At 38.7% G+C, this 23,147-nt stretch overlaps 1 protein-coding gene and 1 long non-coding RNA gene across 2 annotated transcripts in view; both read right to left on the reverse strand.

The window, feature by feature from the left end:
- Positions 1-23,147, reverse strand: part of LOC140136145 (uncharacterized) — a 269,844-nt gene that overhangs the window by 206,372 nt on the left and 40,325 nt on the right. The gene's annotated exons all lie outside the window — the stretch shown is intronic.
- LOC140136139 (uncharacterized) lies at positions 24-21,924 on the reverse strand. Its single transcript, XM_072157845.1, has 6 exons — positions 21,773-21,924; positions 18,969-19,312; positions 17,678-17,878; positions 12,069-12,352; positions 10,439-10,559; positions 24-244 (listed from the first exon to the last, which is right to left on the reverse strand). The coding sequence occupies exons 2-6, from the start codon at positions 19,297-19,299 to the stop codon at positions 24-26; spliced, it is 1,158 nt and encodes a 385-aa protein (XP_072013946.1). The 5' UTR covers positions 19,300-19,312; positions 21,773-21,924.

Genomic DNA, 23,147 nt, shown 5'->3' on the forward strand with positions numbered 1-23,147 from the left:
CACCCTTTTTCCCATGCCCATTTTTAATTATGATACTCTGTGTGGTACCAGCCCCTTCCTGACTTTGTTCCCCTTCCACCTGTTGAACAACAGCATATGTTTGTCCATCTGCACCCTGTTGAACTCTTTGTACCTGAACTGCTGCTCCTTTGTCTCCTTGGATCTGCTGCTGGACAATCTGCTGCGTGCCATCTCCACCTTCTTGTATGGTGTACACTTGGGTACCTCCCGTACCACTCTGGGCCTAAAAAATGACAAAAAGATCGAGAATGCAAATAAATCTTGAATAATGATTTTTCATTCTAACAAACTTTAAATAGCATTGATTTTTTTCTGTAAAGACCACTACAGAGTATTCGACATAGAATATTTGATGTAACAAGTCTTCGTCAGGCATGAGAATTTTCAGGTTTAAGCCTGAATTCAGGCCTTTTTTGGTCCAAATTTCCGCACTTTCTTATAATTTCAGCCTCTTTTGGGCCTTTTTAGCCTAATTTCACACGCTTTTTGAAGCTTTTACAGGTTTTTTCATGGATGATCATTCTCATGCCTGCTTCGTTATTTAATCTATTCCCATTTTATTCCCAGTAATGGTTAAGTTGATTTTACGTCATCAAACATTCTCATTACTACTTGGAACATTACTGGAAATAGAATTGGAATAGATTTTAAAAAATTTTAAAAAGCGCAGTGATTTATAGTGCGCTACGCACAGGCACAACGCCTAGATGTTGATCCACAAGCCTCAGCACACTTTACAGGTTATATGTTTACATCGAATATTCTACATCCACCAACGTTTGTAGTGTCCTTACATCATATCAAAGGGGCACTTCATATATCAAATTCATTTCATTTCATTTTATTTAGGAATCAAACCAAGGATAAAAAACACAGAAAAGAATACATTTAAAAGCACACTGCTGTGGTCCTTGATGAGCCTAAGACTTAAATGTACAAGAAAAAAGAAATATTTGGATTGCACTTTACATATATGATATTACACACATCAAGGTGGTACCACACCCCCTGAAAATCCCGTGACCAGTTCCGCACTCCTCCCAAAGAACAACCACACACCGGCAACAAAAGCCATGCACACTACAGGGGCAAGGAACCCAATTTCCCCACCGAAACCCCAGCGACTCAAGTTGTCAAATTGTCCCACAATAAAAATCAGCAACTGCAGAATTTCTGATTTAGGCTTGAACCAGATTGGGCTATTCCATTTAAAATCCACACTATCCCTGTGAAAGATTTTAGAAAAATCTATCACAGAAGGGAGTATGAATTTCAATTGAAATGAGCATATCAAACAGCTCTATTTGAATTTTATACACCCTCTAAGACAGATTCAACCTGAATCTTCCAGAGGGAGGGTGAGTTTCAAATGGACCTGCCTAATGTGTTCATTCCATTTGAAATTCCTACTCCCCCTATGGAAGTTATTTCCAAAATCTTTCACAAGGGTAGTGTGGATTTTAAATGGAATAGCCCATTGTTGGTTTATTCCGCTATGTCTACATGTACCTTATGGAGATGGAATTACAGTGAGAATGCAAATGAATGAACACAGCGTGACAAACACCTCCGCTCCCACCCGGCATCAACAACAACACACCCACAGGGAGACTACGGGAGGTAGTTGACAAATGCAATTACGGGCGGGTACACCTCGTCAGTCCGAAACACTGTCAGTCCAAATATTTAGAGTTAGGGTTCCTAAACCTAACCCAATCCCTAAAATTCGGACTGATGGTGGATCGGACTGACGGTGGTTCGGACTGACAGTGTTTCGGACTGAAGGGGGAGACCCCTTACGGGCATGTCTAAAATGGTATGCTGTGTTCATGTTCATTGATTTGCCATTCTCACTGTAAAATTCCGTCAGACCTTCATGCCGCTGCATCAAGTGGCATGACACATCAGCCAATGACAAGCCTTAAATGTGTCCGCTTGTCTGCAATGCGTGTGCATCACGCCACTCAGCGGCAAACAGCATGACAGTACGAAATAAGGATAACATAGTGCCGAGACTGTTTCACCATGCACTCAACCAATGTCATTTTAGTGCATACTTGTTTGTGATTTGGTGGCATACACCGAGCTGTATCAAATTCACAGATATCATAGTAATAATCATTTTTAAGTCGTCTACAGGAAGGATACCTTCCGGCAGCATGATTTGTGTGTGTGACAGTCAAAGTATGTTGAAATTTGGTCTCACATGCACAGTTCAAATACTACTGCAGCTAAACTGTCATACAGCTGCACTATGGCAATGGTGGTGGTCCCCACCCACATCTTAAGACAACCTATTTGTGTGACATCTACAGAAATGAAGTGCAGTGTACTAATATTGTCACTGGTAAATGATTGTTCCACAACACAGTTTGAGCTCAGGTATAATTCTGGTTTGCCTGTGCACCCTGAATTAAGTTATTTTATGGTTAGGGTGGTGCGCTGGGTATCGTCAGCGATTCTGCTATATTGACTCGCCACTAATATGTAACACTTCACTCCAAGATATATAATGCACAGCTTGATTTCAGTCTTAATCAAAAAGGCCACCATAGATGTTTTTTTTTAATCTTCTGTGACCTGCTACCACAAAATGAGCATAAAGTCGCAAGTTGGTAGTTTTAAGACGTCCTGGCCCCGGTCCTGGCTGCTGCATTGGTGTTCATCGTTTCACATGCACATACCTGTTCATGCCAATAGTATATCTGTATGTCCTTTGTGAATGGGGGCACAATGGACCATTCATGAAGGACATATTACTGGCTTGTACAGGTGTCAGGCAAATAAAGAACATAAACTCGGCAGCCAGGATGTCTGTCTCAAAACTACCAACTTGTGACTTAATGCTTATTTCGTGGTAGCAGGTCACTTATTTGTGGCGAGTCAATATAAGTTGTTGCACCTTTGGCAAGTATATATAAACATATCACAAGAAATAAGTCCCCCCCTCTCAACATTTAGTCATAACATTGTAAGGTTAAATTTTGTACCAATAAAACTTAGAAACAATTATATGACTGTTTACTAAGTGTTGTGTGAAAATGAAAGATGTCCATCACAAAAGTTGATTCATGGCTTGTTACTAATGGAAAAACAGATGTTTGAGTGCAGTTTAAAATCCCCACCAACTGAACATTTACTCTTATGTGTAATCGATTCATGATCATTCAGCTATGCAAACCACCTTCTTGGTTCAGAGGTCTGCAAAGTGAGTTGTAAGGTGGGCAGTCCCATTCCTTGACCAAATACACATTAACCTTAACAAGCATAGGCCTACTGAATTTGTTTGTGTTCTTAGTATCATGCCCAGATTGTCCGTTCAAAACAGGTTCAATGAAATGCCATCCTACAGCAGCGTGTCATCAGATGTCAGATGACTGCCAGGCGGTCATTGACAGGCATGGTGGATACACTTGTTACTGAACTGTAGATTTGATTGGATTTTGTGAGTTTTGAAATGGGCAGTTTTTGTCTTCCATTCGGGCTCATTCAGCCATTAACTTTTGGACATCTTTCATTTTCAGACAATACTTAATAAGCAGTGATATAATTATTTAGTTAGTTTTATTGGTACAAAATTTTACCTTATGTTATGATGAAATGTTGAGAGGGGGACTTATTTCTTGTGATGTGTTTAGCAAACACAAACACACAAAAGAAATTTTGCACACAAGTTCTCTTTGTTTTGGTTTTTTCTTCTTTTATTTAAGAATGTGTACACACGTTGTACTATTCACTTATTTTTCCCAGTTATGACAAGTATAATACTTGATGAATACTCAAGGTATGCTTTTAATTTACTTGCAATTACCCCAGCAAACACAAAACGCTTTTACTTAAAACGTTTAAATGTCCGATTAAATAAAGGTATTAAACATTTATTAACATTCAAAAATATTTTGAAAACTTGCTGCAAAACATTCTAACATGTTGTTTAAGTGTTGGCAAAAATGAATGCCAAATAATAGTTTTAAAATGTTGCTGTAGTTTTTTTCATATATTACATTTTAAAAACGTTTTCATGACATTTATATAAACCCAACATTTAAATGTTATTAAAACGTTTTGACCAAATCCAAAACATGTTTATGACATTTAAAAGCATTTTTATATTTGCTGGGAAGCTGCTAATGTCATTTTTTTTTGTATACACATGATATGCAAACCCATGGCATTTCCTAGAGTTAAGTTCAGGAGTATCTAGTACAATGTTTAGAGTTAGTTTATCCATACAAAAAGTTGAAATGAGGGGAGAACATTCTAGTTAATTGAATTAAAGCCACAATGTACAACTGCCGTTAGTGGCGGCACCAGGGATTTTTTCCGGGGGGTATTGAGGGGGCAAAGTGAATTTCAGGGGGGGGGGCAAAATCAACAAATTTTGTGCAAAATTGCTGCAAAAAGTGACAATTTTCGTAATTCTGGAAATGTTCGCATTCTGACTGGCATTCCCCCCCACCTGTGGCACCGCCACTAACTGCCATCACATTTTAATTTTGTTATTCTTTACCAAAAATGAATAACTGTCAACAAGGGTTTCTGACCATTATAAGATGAAATAACAAGGTAAAGTGAAAGAAACCTTGTTGGCTATTTTGGCTGTTTTCAGTGGAGTTATTTAGGGGATTCACCAAATAATATCAAAATTGTTCGGTCGACTTACAAATACACCAAAAATTGGCAGATTGGGACATGTGTAAATGTTACAAATATGCCAAAAAATCAGGATATAATTTATAAAAACAAACTAATTTCATATTATAAGATTGTACATTATGGCTTTCAGTTATCATAAACATCAAGATTTTACTTTATATTTTGATGTATATGTAAGTGCAAAAAGGATTGAAAACTTCATACCCTTCCATAAATATATTTACTACATCAATGTAAGCGGTAAAGATTTGTTTGTACGGTAATTGATTTAATTTTTACATTACCAAATTCATTGACATCATTGTTTGAATCGGTGGCGTATCAGGGAACAGTTGCCGGGGAGCAGATTTTAAAAAATGCCAGTCGGCATTATTTTGTCCCGATTTTACTGGGATTATTGCACCCAAAAATTGTAAATTTCACCCAATTTTTCCCAGGACTAATTGAGCCCAGTCGAGGTGAATTTTATGTTTACTGTGCTAATTTGCAATTTTACACTATTCTTACATCAATGTGTTAACCAGGCTATAAAGAAGATAAACTGATAAACATGGCATTTCTGGTCGATTTTTGCTCGGTGATAGCCATGAGGGGTGTACTGTACTCTGCCCTCTCCCCTGATATGCTACTGGTTCAAATCACAATATAGAGAATATTTTTCACATTTACATTTGGCAAAAGCACTAGGTAAAGTCAAGAGACCTGTATCTTTTTGTATATCAAACATCTTTAAAAAAAAATAAGGGGCATAACAGGAATGTGTATATTATTTACATGATTAAGATTAAAACCCTATAACATTAAAACAGGGGCAATGCCCAATCCAAATTTTGCCAACCCAAATTTTGCCTCCAAAAATATGTAGTGTGTCATGTGCAAAGCCAAATCAATTATGAAAACACATGAAAAAGTAGATACAAACTAGGAAGATATGACCTTAATCATCCACACAGGGGGTGTAGATTTCAAATGGAGTCATAAATTTATTCAAGTAACCCCATTTGAAATTCACACTCCCTGTGTGGGAGATTAAGATCATGTCTTCCATAGGGAGTGTATGGATTTCAATGGGAATAGTCCAATTTTCTGATACATAGGCCTATACATTGTAGCATTAATTGCTGCATAATGATGAAATAATTCCCCATGAGTTCAACAATTCCAGCTTCAGATAACAAGGCAAGTTGTTCCTTAGAAAGCGGGATGGTAAATTAACAAAGTTCCAAGTCATAGCTTCTACTTGTATTACAATTTTATATGACTAATATACTAGTATAATTACAATAGCATCTTCAATGTGTGATCATTGTAAGGTTTTAAAGCCATAATGTACTATTTGCATCAAATTATAATTTGTTATTCTTTACCCACAATCCTGAAAAAACATCAGCAGTTAACTGTCCGGAAAGAATTCTGTTCATTTTAAGTCAAGTTTAAGCCGAAATAACAAGGTACTGTGAAATAAACACCACTAGCTATTTTGGCCATTTAATGCAGAGTTCTATGAGAAGAATTTGGTTGATTCCATTTAGGTGCAAGTTATGACATTCATATGCTAACAGCTCAGGTTAAAAAATTTGTTTAAACTAATTTCATGTTGTCAGATCATACATTATGGCTTTAAGATGTGGGTGTATTCCAGAAATCACAGTAAGTGTCAATTTAGACCCTAACTGTACACACAACAAATTATACATTAACATTCACTCACTTTTACCATTTTACAGAAAACTGCCATCAAACAAACACAAAAAACTAAAACACTCAAAAATGATGATTGTTCTTGTATACAAATTCACAATTCATATCCTCACATACATACATACAATAATATTTATGCGACTTATTTTTAAAATTTAAGAAAATACAAACACTAATCACTGAATTTTTTGATTTCATCACTTATAGTATCATTAAACAGGGGTGTGATTGGTGCTTTTTGAAAAAAACCCCAAGGCAATGAAATTGCGGAGCGAGCGAAGCGAGCGGAGCTCTCGCCTGTTGCGGCCAGGGGTCCAGGGGCCCGCTTAAGGGCCCCTGGTGGGGGTCGAGGGGGCGAAGCCCCCCGAAGCCAGAAGGGTTTTACACACTTGAGCACCACTGGAGATGCAATTTCATGGGGTAAAATGCAAAAATGAGAAACTGTTAAAATACTTCCACTTTATAGTATAAAAACATTTATTATCTGTGAATACATACTTCCAGTATCATATCATTCACATACACATGAGAAATTGCATCACCATTTTTGCACAGTACAGTGTGTCTATAAATCATCCAGTCAGGGTTCTAAAGAATTTTCATTTTAAAATTGGAGATTTTCTCATATCTGGAAACTGAAAATTCCGGAAATGTGACATCTCTGTTAAGTATTTAGCTCTTGGTCCAGGGCCACTCCAAAAGCGACAAAAATTTTTTTTTTTTTTTGAAAATCCGGAATTTTTTTTTAATCCCAAAAATCCGAAAAAAATCACACCCCTGATTATAACAAATAGAATGTGCTTCTGCATGCTGGTAGCTGAATGAATTTCTTTGCCGCTCTAATTATACCCACATTTGCTCGAGAAGCCTAGCCACAAATTTGCTCATCGATAGCTTCACATTCGAGGCTAGAGACCATTGCATTCCTTAAAGCATGACACTGTGTAAAGCAATGGAAGCACAGCCGATCATGACATGGAATTGGCACATCCCTTGTAATCGCCAGAAGTGGTTCTTAAACTCCCTTGTAACTGGATCACACACTTTTTGAGAGTGACCAGTTGGTTTTTTTTCATTTATTTTCAAACTAATCTTACATACAATGTGCTAGTTACCATTTTAACTTTCAAAATCAGAGCCAGAAAAAATAGTGAGAACCAAACCAACTACATGATACACAAAACTGGAAACCATACAAGATACGATTCTGCGGATTCTCACAAGAAAAGTTTGAAATTCAAGTGTTAATTTGACAACTTTTGAATCATTGTAAACTCGAGTGAAATAGATGGGCATTTGAAAAATGACACTAGAAGTAGAAATGGTGAAAAATAAAGAGACTTTTATCATTACACAATGAAAAACAAGGTTACTCTACTCTCTACATCAGGGGTAGGCAACACTGATATAAATGTCCAAGTTGGCGTACAGAAACAATTCTGTAGCATGTAGGCCGCTTCTGTGGGCAAGTATAAAAACGTATCTTTTCATTAGTTAGCTTTTTAGCTTAAGGCCCATGACCCAATTGACAGCTTGTCACCCAGCTTAATTTCTACTCTACCCTAAAACACAGCATGCATTTTGGAATAAGATCATACAGTGTACAAGTAAATGTTGCAAATTTTCACACAACTTATCTGCCAAATTAATGTTTTAAACCAGTTTCTCCTCAACATGTTTTATGTTTCCAGACTGATCCAAATACTAAATAAAATCTTTGTAAAATGTAAGCTTAGAGAATGTGTTAAAGTGCTACAATTAACAAAGTGTTAAAATGTCCACATTTACCTTAATTAGTCCAAATACATGGCAATTACAACTTAGTTGTTGCAACTACAAGTAGAGTGATAATGCATACAGTATACTATAAAATTAGCCAAGTATATAGTGAGTGTACAGTGCTATTTACAGAGATAGAAGAAATGTTGGATTTCCAACAACATGCCTTATATTTTATACACCAGAAATTACACAAGATTGGGCATGACAATATTTTCTTCAGATTCAGTACCACACAGAACTTTGGTCAGCCATTTCATTTTTAAAAAGTCACCTGTACCTCTTCAAAACCAGCTATAAAAAAATTCCCTTATCATTAGGAATATATACGAGTTCTACTGTAGCTACATATACATAAAGTTTCTGACTAACTTAACATCACTGGTCTTCAGCTTCTTCAACAAACAAATATATTGTACCATCTCCTCCATCTTCCTCCTCTCCCTCCTCTTCTTGTTCTTGTTCCTCTTCGTCCCCCTCCGCCTCTTCTTCCTCTTCAGGTGGTTGTGGAGTTGCTGCAGCAGCAGCTGCTTGCCTTGTGAACTTTGCTGCTTTCTCTACCTTGATCTTTGGTACTAACTCGTCCTGCTGTGGCGGTTCCTCTTGTTGTGTGGTCATCTGTGCTGCTTGGGCAAGAATCGCAGCTGCAGCTTGGGCGGTGACGGCTTCATCTTGTTGGCCAGATGTGGAAGGCGTGGCTCCCTGTTGTCCAACTTGCATAATGATCTGACCTGGCTGGACTGCATCTTCAGATGGACCTTCTCCAGGACCATGGTGGACAGCTGTCAACTGACCATTGACCATCTGTAAAGTTTGTTCCACATTTTGTACTGATCCATCTGGTCCTGAAGTGACAGTCAGGATGGTTACTGGAACTGCTCCATCCCCACTGCTTTGTACAATTTGTAATGTGCCATCACTTTGTTGCACTGCTTGCAAAGTATTGGGATCTGTGATTGGATTTCCATGTTCGCCAACTACCAGCCCTTCATTTTCTCCAAGCATACGTTGTCGCCTCGATTTTCTTTCCAGGTGAACCATCAGATTCTTCGGATAACTTCCTCTTTCAAGGGTCAGATCTTCTGAGGCATCAATGATCATATTATGTTTAGCTTTGGCATGATTAACCAAGGTCTGCTTATGTTTGAAGGTCTCATGGCATTGGTCACATTCAAATGGACGTTCTCCCGTATGGACACGCATGTGAACCACAAGATGGCGCTTCTGAGGAGCTGAATATCCGCACTCACCACACTTAAAGATCTTCTCACCTCGGTGTGTCTTAATGTGCTGCATGTAAGTGAATCGATCGGTGAACCCATTTTCACACACCCTGCAAATCAATGGGTCGCTTGATGTGTGCATCTTACTTAATATGCGCCTTCATATCTGCATGGCGCCCAAACGATGTCTCGCAGTAGTTACATTTATGCGCCGGCCGATTACCTGTGTGTTTCCACATGTGTTCCTTGAGGGAGCTTTTTTGCGAGAAACTTTGCTCACATTCCCCGCATTGGAATGGTTTTTCGCCTGTGTGGACTCTCATATGTCGTTTTAATTTGTAGTTGTCGGTACTCGCGTACTCACAAAGTGTACATTTGTATGGCTTCTCGCCTGTATGAGATCTCATGTGACGCTTGATCTTGGATGCTTCTACACTTACATAATCACAAAGTGGACATTTATGTGGCTTCTCGTGTGTATGGATGTATTTGTTATGACGACCTAACTCACCAGACGTTCCAAATGCTTTTCCGCACAGTTCACACTTGTATGGTTTGGTTCCTGTGTGGGTGTTGTGATGGTTTCGGAGAAGCGTGAGGTACGGAAAATACGGCCAAGACAAGTTACACTCGTGCACTTTGGGTTCCCGAGGACTACCGCTGCTTGTGCTTTTCTTGTTTCTGCCGAGGACTTGATCTATCAAACGCCCATCGTCAAATTTGGGGACGGTGAAACGTTTTGCTTTTGGCTTGCTGTCCTTGTCATCCTGACTTCCAATCGTGACAGGTGTTTCATCATCGTCTCCGGCGTAGAAATCGTACACGGCCGGATCATGTGACCCTTGACCCTCACCACCTTCCATCTCTCTTACAATTACATACTGAGTCTGTACATCATCACCCCCTTGTTCCCCACTGCCAGCCCCACCCTTTTTCCCACCCTTTTTTTTAATTATGATACTCTGTGTGGTACCAGCCCCTTCCTGACTTTGTTCCCCTTCCACCTGTTGAACAACAGCATATGTTTGTCCATCTGCACCCTGTTGAACTCTTTCTACCTGAACTGCTGCTCCTTTGTCTCCTTGGATCTGCTGCTGGACAATCTGCTGCGTGCATCTCCACCTTCTTGTACTGTCTGGATGATGGTGTACACTTGTGCACCTCCCTCGTAGTCTGGGCCTAGGAAATGACAAAATGATCAAGTACACATTAATATTGCAAAATGATTTTCCATACTTACAATTTTCAACTGTATTAATACCTGTGAAGCATTGATTTCTTTTGTACCTTAATGTCCACTTTAGATTCATAAGGCTTAATCATCATGTGAGTGTAGGAAAGACATCTGGGCAATAATAGCTGCCTTTTCCCATATAAAATATATAGCACTGTTAAGGCAGGTATGAACGCTTTGGATAGTATTTATTGTGGGACATTAGAGCACATCAGACATATCGAATTGCATTCTGAATATGAAGAATGTCCTTCTGATATCAAATAATTTTGATTTTTGAAATTCGCAATGTTATACACATTTTATGGCAAATGATTAAAAATTGATATTTTTGATATTTAACAGCACTCGAAGCAAACTTTATAAATCTGATGATTTATACTTAAACTTGTATGTAGGTGGGATGAAAAGCCGACGATCAATTGAATATTTTGACCTTTCAGTATTGAAGATATGGATTTTTTCCAAAACACAAAAAAAATTAGGTCTTTTGAGGGAAAAATCCATATCTTCAATATGAAAGGTCAAAATTTTCAATTGATCGTCGGCTTTTCCTCCCAGCTACATACACTTTAAGAATATATCATTAGATTTATAAAATTTACTTTAGGACTGTTATATATCAAAAATGTGAAAAATATCAAATTTTAATAATTTGTCATAAAATTTGTATTATATTGTGAATTTCAAAAAATGAAAATTATTTGATATCAGAAAGATATTCTTCGTATTCAGAATGCAATTCGATATGTCTGATGTGCTCTCATGTCCCACAATAAATACTGTCGAAACGCTCATTTCAGATCCCTTAAGGTGTCGACTCTGGAGGTAGTGGGACTTAGGATTCTTCCAGGACCAACTTTGATCATGTGATAAATAATAGCTGCCAGACTTGTTTTCAAGGCAAACCGTATGGAACACACCACTCCTCTGCTGAAAGAGCTTCCCTGGCTTCCAGTAAATGAGCATATTACCTACAAACTACTCACATTCGCTTATAAAAGTAGACATGAAACAACACCACTGTACATACAAAATCTTCTAAAATCTCACACATTTTCTGATGGTATGTTCCTACGATCACATGCTGATGACAGTCTGCTTGAATGTAATAGAACTCACACAACATATGGGGATAATGCCTTCTGCAATTCTGTGCCAGCTCTCTGGAACCAATTACCTGTCAAACTTTGTACTTCACCTAGTCTTTGATTTTTAATTAAGTTGTACATTTTATTGTAGCATAAGATGTAGTATAAGTTGTACTTTTAAGATCATTGTAAAGTGCTTTGTTCATACTTATGCTAAGGTGCTATATAAATTCCGTTTATTGTATTGTATTGTATTGTATTGTATTGTATCTCAAACTCAATGCCGTAATGAGATAAACATTTTTTTTAAATCAAAAATTATTAAATCAAAAATTTTCCCCAACATAAGAGGAAATCACATACCTGAAGCTGTGCTAGCTGAGTGCTGCCATCTGCCTGTGTGACTGGAATGAACTGTGGTAACGCACCTGTAGTCTGGTACACAATGTTATCACCAACCACATTGACAGGTGTCCCTGATAAGTTGATTGATGCGATACCTTGCTGATCAACAGGAATGGCAGTGCCATCGCTCTGCATGGCTACCATCAGGACTTGCTGTTGCTGCTGTTGCTGTTGCTGCTGAGCTTGGTCAACATTCTGGACCATGACGACATGTTGACCATCAGCCTGGAGACCTTCAATACCTGGTGGTAAAGTGGGCATAATATAAACATGTAAATTGGTGAGTAAGAAATGGATAAGAAATTAGAGAATTGGATGAGATTCTTCAAGAATTGTATAAGATTCTTGTTAGCACTGGACAGGACCTGTGAGAATTGGATAAGATTCTTTGAGAATTAGATCAAATTCTTGTGAGAACTGGAGAAGACCTGTGAGAATTAGATGAGATTCTTCGAGAATCGAATAATATTCTTGTGAGCATTGGAGAAGACTTATGTGAGAATTTTTTGGTGAAAATATTATTAAAATAAGAGGGACTTACAGAATTGTTAAATTTGATTTACTCTCAATTGTCCAACTCTATTCTAGCCATCCCGAAAATTAACAGTTTTAAGTGAGCTTGACCAATATGCTCTCTTGTTCCCTCTTGTTTTAATCCCTGACCCCAAAACACAGAAATTAACCTCAGTTGTGATCGCGATATAGCCATTCCCACTTGCACTGTAGGTTTTAACCAAATAGACCAGGCTGTAGATGAGCTAGGTGTCACTTGGAGCGTAAACTTATCCCATATGGTTTTTCTAGATCAGAATTTCATGAGGAATAAGAATATCTTGGGTAACAAGCCCCTATCATGAACAGGCTCCCACAAAAGGGGGGTTCTTTCCGGGGGATCCATTTTTAAGGATAAAATATCATAAGTTACGTTTAAACACAATAGTGTAGAGCAAACTCTTATAAATCTCATAATGTACACCCAATTAGTAAATTAAGCCCAACATATTTGATGTGGTAACAATCTGGAGGGTGGAAGAGTAGTAGGGGGGTCTCTAAAGGACCCCTATTTCCGGGGGGGTCCATTTTAAAGGAAAACATACCCTAAGTTGCGCTTAAACACAAAATAGTATAAAGTACACTCGTTTTAATGCCAAGATTGAACCCACTTATTTAAATAAGCCTTTTATATTTAATGTAGTAACAATATGGGGGTGGGGTGTAGAAGGGGGGTCTCTAAATGGCCCCCTATTTAAAAACAACACCAGTGAAATTTGCCTAAAGTTTATTCTTTGTTTGGTATGACCAGATTTGTATGAAGATTAAGGTTAGTATATCTTGGCCAAGAAAGTCAAACTCCTTCATACAAACATCCAGCCACCAACTCCCCACCCCACCCCACCCCCATACTGGGGGGGGTGCCATTCAGGCGTTATGAGCATTTTGAGAATATAATGTGTAATAATGTATGATACTGTAATTTCAAATAATTATGATGCAACACATCTTACAACCTAAAATCAAAATTAATGTTGATATGTTATTCCAAAACTCGATGGCAACAATACTGTGTGTGTGGGGGGGGGCGGGGGCTGGAAGAGGAAGTCTCTGTAGACCCCATATTTAATAGACGGGATGGGGTCTTTAGTCTTTAGGGGAATCTTATATTATACGGTTCCAAGCATTTGGGTCCGTAATTTGTAGGAAAATACTTCATACCATTATGTTACCCTTTGGTTCAAATAGGGCACAAATACTTGTTTGTACTATAAAGTTTGCTTTAAAGTTCTACCAATTATGCTTACTTAATCCTCTGTATCGCTTTCATCGCTGTTGCCTACAAAGTCTTCACAATCATGATCTATAAACAGTTCTTGCATATCATCAGGCATAACCTTCTCGAGCCATCTCAGTTCTAGTGATTCTGTCCATCCATTGTCAGCACTCAGCAATGTTTCCAGCCTCATAACTACAAAGGACTGCTGAGCGCCATTCTCTAGCGATAAAGTTTGATCTCAAAATATGAAGTCTCAGTGTATGCTAGCATGGTGGTAGCAATGACACATCAGTGATCTTGTTCTGTTTGGTAAATTTCCGATCAAAGAGTATATACCGGGCCTCGTTGACGCTTTTACACTTTATGCCATACAGCAAGGCAACATATTCTTCAAAGTATGCCTCCTGGGTTTCAGCAGAAGACACCCCAAGATTGGAAAAGGTATCCAGGAATTTAGGCTTGCATTCAAGTAACTTCCAACAAGTTTGTTTACCTTTACAAAAAAAGGAGGAGTTGTAGTCATTGCCTGTGAAGGCATGAAATCCTATCAGCGATGTCTTCTGTGCTGGTGTTAGGTCTATGTCGCTCATTCTAAAAACCTTGCGATATGTGCTTGTGTTTGTATCTAGTACAACTCTTGCACCATCATCAATGAAGTGTGATAACGCTAGGATTGCAATATCTATGTCACCAGAATGAGATCGGATGATGACTGTGCCACTATCATTTTTTCTCAAGACATGCTGCGCGTGCAAGATAACCTTTGTGTCAGCTTCTTCTTGTTCTGTGGTAAGTTCTGGGACCTCTGCAGTACCTTCTTTGGTCACAAGAGTACATTTCCGGTATGAAGAGAAGTAAACCACTTCACTCTTAAGACTTCCCAGGATAGTTTCTCTCTTGGACTCCAGCACACTCTGGATAAGGTCAATCAGTCTCGTTTTGTTCTCACCATTGGAGAGGAAACCTGTGAAGCCTTAGAGTATCCTTTAACTCCTGTTCCCTTGAGCTTAGCAAATGCAGATGGTACAAGAAGGAAAAATGACAAAAGTGACCTGATGAAAGTTCTATTACAGAACAGTACACTGGATCCTACCGACACATTAGATCCTACCAGCAGACTACCAGCAAATGAAAGTGTGGCTGCTTATGTGGTTGACTTGATGGCGTTAATTAGAACATTTAAAACGTATCCCAACACATTTGAGGCTCTTGCCTTGAAGGTGTTTCCATGCATCCCTAAAGGCTACAGGAGACTTGATATTGTTGCTGATGCTTACCTACCACAGAGTATCAAATCAACTGAGAGAGATAGACGTGGAATGGCACCCAAAATAATAGTGCGGTCAGCCCAATCAAAGTTGCCCCGCGACTTCACAGGTTTCCTCTCCAATGGTGAGAACAAAACGAGACTGATTGACCTTATCCAGAGTGTGCTGGAGTCCAAGAGAGAAACTATCCTGGGAAGTCTTAAGAGTGAAGTGGTTTACTTCTCTTCATACCAGAAATGTACTCTCGTGACCAAAGAAGGTACTGCAGAGGTCCCAGAACTTACCACAGAACAAGAAGAAGCTGACGCAAAGGTTATCTTGCACGCGCAGCATGTCTTGAGAAATAATGATAGTGGCACAGTCATCATCCGATCTCATTCTGGTGACATAGATATAGCAATCCTAGCGTTATCACACTTCATTGATGATGGTGCAAGAGTTGTACTAGATACAAACACAAGCACATATCGCAAGGTTTTTAGAATGAGCGACATAGACCTAACACCAGCACAGAAGACATCGCTGATAGGATTTCATGCCTTCACAGGCAATGACTACAACTCCTCCTTTTTTTGTAAAGGTAAACAAACTTGTTGGAAGTTACTTGAATGCAAGCCTAAATTCCTGGATACCTTCTCCAATCTTGGGGTGTCTTCTGCTGAAACCCTGGAGGCAGACCTTGAAGAATACGTTGCCTTGCTGTATGGCATAAAGTGTAAAAGCGTCAACGAGGCCCGGTATATACTCTTTGATCGGAAATTTACCAAACAGAACAAGATCACTGATGTGTCATTGCTACCACCATGCCAGCATACACTGAGACTTCATATTTTGAGATCAAACTTTATCGCTAGGGAATGGCGCTCAGCAGTCCTTTGTAGTTATGAGGCTGGAAACATTGCTGACAATGGATGGACAGAATCACTATAGAACTGAGATGGCTCGAGAAGGTTATGCCTGATGATATGCAAGAACTGTTTATAGATCATGATTGTGAAGACTTTGTAGGCAACAGCGATGAAAGCGATACAGAGGATTAAGTAAGCATAATTGGTAGAACTTTAAAGCAAACTTTATAGTACAAACAAGTATTTGTGCCCTATTTGAACCAAAGGGTAACATAATGGTATGAAGTATTTTCCTACAAATTACGGACCCAAATGCTTGGAACCGTATATAAGATTCCCCTAAAGACTAAAGACCCCATCCCGTCTATTAAATATGGGGTGTTCAGAGACTTCCTCTTCCAGCCCCCCCCCCCCCCCCCACACACACACACACACAGTATTGTTGCCATCGAGTTTTGGAATAACATATCAACATTAATTTTGATTTTAGGTTGTAAGATGTGTTGCATCATAATTATTTGAAATTACAGTATCATACATTATTACACATTATATTCTCAAAATGCTCATAACGCCTCAATGGCACCCCCTGTTTGGGGGTGGGGTGGGGTGGGGAGTTGGTGGCTGGATGTTTGTATGAAGGAGTTTGACTTTCTTGGTCAAGATATACTTAATCTTCATAAAAATCTGGTCATACCAAACAAAGAATAAACTTTAGGCAAATTTCACTGGTGTTGTTTTTAAATAGGGGCCATTTAGAGACCCCCTTCTACACCCCACCCCCATATTGTTACCACATCAAATATAAAAGGCTTATTTAAATAAGTGGATTCAATCTTGGCATTAAAAAGAGTGTACTTTATACTATGTTGTGTTTAAGCGTAACTTAGGGTATGTTTTCCTTTAAAATGGACCCCCCTGGAAATAGGGGTCCTTTATGGACCCCCCTACTACTCTTCCACCCTCCAGATTGTTACCACATCAAATATGTTGGGCTTAATTTACTAATTGGGTGTACATTATGAGATTTATAAGAGTTTGCTCTACACTATTGTGTTTAAACGTAACTTATGATATTTTATCCTTAAAAAATGGACCCCCGGAAAGAACCCCCCTTTTGTGGGAGCCTGTTCAGGATAGGGGCTTGTTACCCAAGATATTCTTATTCCTCATGAAATTCTGATCTAGAAAAACCATATGGGATAAGTTTACGCTCCAAGTGACACCTAGCTCATCTACAGCCTGGTCTAAAAGGGTCCTTCTGATCTACTTCGAGCGATTATGAATACATCTTTGTTCCCCGTTCAATAAAATTATGGTCCCTAAATGCCATATTCCTTCCTTATATTTTATAAGATGTTCAGAACTTAATTCTCCGTACACATCAGATGACTTGGATTGTAAAACGATTCCAAAAGATCGCTCATGTTAACAATCTAGCAATGGCCCCCATCAACATCATCCCCACGGCAACGCGTAAAGATAATTGCTACCATGTTTATGTATCATATAACCGCATATATACTTACAATACATGCAACTGCAATTTAGTCTCTTTCAAACATTTATAAAACAATGCAGAGGGACAATGTATTAACTGCGGAAATCAAGATATTGAAAAAACAAAGATTTTCAGCATTTTAAAGAGAAACGCAGAAATTAGAATAAATTACTAATTACCTTGAATAAAAGCTTGGCCCATAGATCCCGGTGACCCCTGCACTGCCACCACATTTTGCTGTTGTGTTGGTACTGTAGCAGTCTGAGCTGTGGTGATTCCAGCTGAAGCATTTGCTAGTAATTGTAATGTGTGTGTGATATCCATAGTGGCTTGGTCAGCTTGCTGTTGTGTTACTGGCACTGGATGCGCTGTAGGTTGACCTAGTGTGGGAAACAAATTTGAATCAAGAATGGAAATCACACAACTGTATAGAAATGTAGCATGCGAGGAGTCCTGGGTCAAAACCCAAGTAAAAACACCAAGTGAAGTTTGAATCAAGAACGGAAATCACACAACTGTATAAACTTATCTCCTGGTGACAAAACTTACAACTAGGGCTCTTGTCGAGTAGAATTTACATTGTCGACAATCGTCAAATCTCAAAATCCGACGTTGATAAAGCAATACATCAATAAAGTCAAAATATTAAGTTCAGAGACCATGTTATGAATTTTTTTTGCATAAAAATATTACCATATACCCCATATACCCAATTATTCATCATCAGAATATTGGAATTCATAACGGAACGATAATCTGCAGTTCTGCGCCACTTACGAATAAAAGAGAAGACCGATGCATTATTTCATGGCAAATATTGTCGATGTAAAGCATGATATCTTTAAATATTTCTCTAATTTTTGTAATGATTAATTTTTGTCGACAATTGATCCGTGCTTGTCGACAATTGATCCATGCTTGTCGACAATCGGGAAAATTTGTTTGTCAACAATATTGTCAACAACAGCCTTGTCAACTCCAGCCCTACTTACAACCTCCACACTGAGAGCTTAGAAACACAAGGCCTTAAAATGTCCATTTTGAGAAAAAGGCAGGAGGAACTAGAATTTTGCGCGATTTGCCTCCAACTTGACGCTCATCATTTTAACCGGTCGGCGGTGCAATTTCACTTGACCCCAAAATGACCTTCACATTATTTGCCTCGCTAATGTGGTTGTTCCCACCAAATTTTATGAACCTGCAGCAGTCTATGGCAATTTGACCCTGGATGACCCCTAATGGTTATGAAGCTTCATAAACATAAATTATGCAAATTAGGTACTTAATCACCATATTTTGAAAACATCTAAAAAAGCAGGTTGTTAAGTAATGCACTTCAGCCCTCTTTGTGCCATATTGCAATGTTTTAAAAATATAAAAGAGGGAAAATCTGTTCCAACTGACCAGCGGGGAACCAAAGGATGGATCCAAAAGGATGTTTTTAAAACCATTTGAAACCTGTGCCCTCACCTTCAGTAACAGGTGCCACGTCCTGATTCTCCACAACTGTCAACGCTCCTTCCTCTTCAGCACTGTCTTCTCCCCCCTGGTCACCATCTTCTTGCTTGGTAACAACTGGTGCTGGCACTGCTTGTACTGGTTGAGTAGGAGCAGCTCCAGGAGCAGCTGGTGTTTGTAGCTCCTGGTTGAAGTTCTGTAGGTAGGTTTCCAGAACGTTCATTGATGTCGCAGCAGCAAGGCTGTCGCTGGCAGCAGCTGCCATGCTCGGCTGAGGTGCCTCCTCTGTAGAGCCGTTGGTAGCACCAGCCTCCCCGGCTGCTGCTGGCTGTGCAGCTTCCATTCTGGCCTAAAATCTGAAGGAATGAAACAAGCAAAGATCATGATTTTAGAGTCTATGAAAAGGAAATTTTGATTTAAAAAATAATATAAACTTGTCAAAATGAAATTCATTGCAACTTCAACATGCATCACTTAGCTAAAAATAAAAATAAATTTCAAATTTCAAACAGAATTACAGTTTTTCTGCTAGCTTGCAAAAATCATTTGTTTTACCGGTACTTTTAATGCCAAAATACTTCTGAAAGTTTTAAGCATGTTACAAATGACTTGGGAATGGTGTAAGTTGAGGTGGTGACAACAACAATTCTGCTGAAGCCGAAACAGCTAAAGCTGTAGACCATTTTCAATTATTTCTAAAACCAGAGAAGTAAAGATGTAATAAAGAAGGGGGTTAACAGAATTAAATACTTGAGATAATCCCGTAGGTAATCCTGTCGCATCTATTCATAGTCCTTTATTCTCAAGTAGTTAGACATCCACTTGAAATATCCTGTGATGTTATGTGTGTGTGACCGCCCACGGTTGACCGATTTGCACTCCAGAATTGGAAATATTTCCAATGTTTCTATATACAGAATTTGTTGAAAAGTATGAAACGCATGTGTTAAACCTGCTGCTTGGATGGGATACCACAAATGTATAATACAAGAAAGAAATCATGAAATCGAGTGTTGTAAAATTTCCCTCAAAATCCGCCCTTTTTGGTAAATATATAAATTTCTAACGAAGATATTTTTAGGATTTTTTTAGAAAAGTGATGATTGTTGATCATTTCTATTTTATTTTTACCTAATAAAAATATTCTGATAATTGAAAATCTTCTCTATAAATAGAGGCTGAAAGTGTCAACAAGCGGCGATAATTGTTATTTGCCAATTGCATGGAACAGTCATATTTTATCTGAAATCGGACTGGATGGCAGGGCCTGCATGTATGGTATGCAAAGCATAATGAAATGCAAGCACTGACCTATCCCTAAAAGTAGTTATCTGTAACTTGTGTATCACAGATAATCACACACGTCAAAGGTTCAAACCCCAGGCATTGTGGTATTCTAGTCCAAATAATCAGACCCAGAACAAAATATTAATTTCTGACATGATGGTGTTCTGGGTCTGAACTGTTTCCATTCGAAATCTTGATGCCAAATTGGACAAAAGAAGCACATGGTCCTACTTCACAGTTTTTTAATCCCCTATTCATGTTGCGTGAATCACTCTATAATTGTGGACCATCCTTTTGATACTTGAGAATTTGGGGTACAATTACCGAATAGGGTGCAACTTGCTAGACTTGAGTCCAGTCCTCGTTTACGGAGTTTAGGGTTAGGGTTTAGGGTTGGGGTAGGGCAGTCTTGTAATAAGACTAGTAGAGTTGCACCCTATTCGGCAATCGCTCCGAATTTGGACAAGCGGAACAGTTTTGACAGGCCTTTTGTCTACCTCTCTGTTTGTAAACAAACGAGGAGGTCGAAATTGTCGAAAAAAGGCAGCGTAATAGTACGGCACTAGTAGTGGTATTCTATTGTTAAAGCAATGAACATGATGAACAACTTCAACAAGAAGTTTGCACATGTTGTATTCATGTATTGAAGGGGAAAATGCATATTTTGCATAGAATTGCAGGGCTGGGTATCAGTGCAGTGCTGGCAGTGGGTAAATTTAGCATTCAGCGATTTCAGAGCATGATGAGCCATTACTCTACCCTTGAATTTGAATGAAAATAAAATAATCAATCAATAATCATGCATGATTACAATTAAATATTGGCCTGGTTTTGTAGCCACCACCAGTACTAGCATCAGTACATAGAGAAACTGGTAAATAGTGAACATTGCTATTGGTGAGTGAGTGTGGTTCATCATGTAGTGGAACAACTTGAACCCTGATTGAACTTGCCATTCAATGCAAACGCTGCACAGCTAATGTGCATATTTGCCTTGCCACACCCTTGCAAGAAAATCGCCATTTTTCAACAAAGAACTTGTCAAAATCAAGGCAATCTTATAATAATCGAGTGGTCAACTATCTCAAGACCATTTTGTGGACCGAAGGATTGCAGATGGTCCTTGGTTTATCGCTAGGTGGCAGTCGGCAAAAATGGGGTAAAAGTGATCAAGCCGCCTAGCGTCATGTTCGCGTCAGTCTTGTACTTTTCACCTGATTTGCATACACAACCAGCCATAGAACACCACTTGGTGGCGTATAAAATAGACCGAAAAAGACAGAAAAGGAGGTGAGCGCTCATAATATCCACACTGATCAATAAAGCAAATATGTCACATCTGATTCATGAATTTAAATAGTGTGAAATAAGCTCAGAAATGGCCCAAAACTGATGAAAATTAGCAGTCGCCACAAGTACAATTAATTACCGAAGAGGGCCTTCTTCCACCATTTGCATGGGTAATCGTCAGGGGGCGCGCTAGGATAAACGCATCCTTTTTCGTCCAAAACATTGTCAAATTACCATACCTGTACTACAAATCAAGGCTCCAGATGTAGAAGTTTCGTTTAGATACCGTCTTGGGGGTTAGTCGTGGAAAATAAATCGGTATTTCGATGTTAAAATCCGTCTATTTCCAAGCTAACAATGGCACTTCTCAGAAGCAAGATGGCGCTCTAGTAATGCGCATGCTCGTTGACTCGAGTCGAGGCTGGGTTGCGCATGCCAATCAATTATCAAAAGTGCATTGACCCCAAACACGACATAAAGTTGTTGCCAATTGTCATCATAAACGCCCAAAACCGGCTGGGACCATGGGACCGAGGCAAAAATTGGGAATGCATCATTTTGTTTCCAAAAGGGACAAGGCCAAGTTGATTCTCTTCATTACGAAGGGGGGCTGATGCAAAGGGAGGACCCTGAAATTTTTATCTCTCTGAAGGGGGGGCCTTTAAAAAATCACCCTAATTTTTCTCGTAGAGTTCACACTATTTTCTATATGGTGTTAACGTACATTTTTCATGGCCAAAAGAGGGCCCTGAAAATAATTGTGGGTCCGAAATGGGGCCCTGAAAAAACAAATGTGATTTTTTTCTTTTTGAATCAGCCCCCCCCTCCAAGTGAATCAAGAATATGCGGGCACCACCCCTGTTAACTTGAAACTGTTAAAATCATCATAGGAATCTTCAAAAGTGCACTAGTCAAAATAATGAAAATTGGATCCTTCTGGTCTGCTCTTTAAATCACTAAAAAGCTTCAATAGGCCTATCATTGTTTTTCTTTAGTGTTGACATCCCCCTAAAAATCCTTCAAGAACTACGGTACTGAAATAAAGCAATAATTGCCCTGTATACTTCTTGTTAGCATGAAAAACACCCAAATATAGGCTATAGGGTAAAATTACATGAATATAATTTTTAAAGTATCATGAACTAAAAATGTTGTCCATTGATGTAAAATGGTACATTATATGGGGTCAAAATAGTTTTGTACCTATAGGCCTAAGTTTGAGAGGGGCCTGGGTCAAAAACATTTTAGGTCCGGGGGGTTGGATTCACGGTGGCAGGTTAAAATATGAAAAATCTTTTCCAGCCTTATCTGCTTGTTATATGGTATGGTCTGTTCAATATTAGACTATGCCATAGTCTAATTTATTAGTAAAACGATATATTATTATTAATCATGATGGGCGCATCCTGTTGGAACTCAAAATTATACTGATGTGTATTATAATTAATGGTCATGAGAGTTATATAATTATTGATAGTAAAAGTAAAGTATACTTATGTTATTGAATGCGACATACTCGCATAATGGCTCACTTTAATACTGAACAATTCTGATTTTGGCAAGCAAACAGAGGGCCACGGTGACTGAAAAGATTATATGTGAAAATCTATCAAT

This window comes from Amphiura filiformis, chromosome 16 (assembly GCF_039555335.1).
Source record: "Amphiura filiformis chromosome 16, Afil_fr2py, whole genome shotgun sequence".
Lineage (NCBI taxonomy): Eukaryota > Metazoa > Echinodermata > Ophiuroidea > Amphilepidida > Amphiuridae > Amphiura > Amphiura filiformis.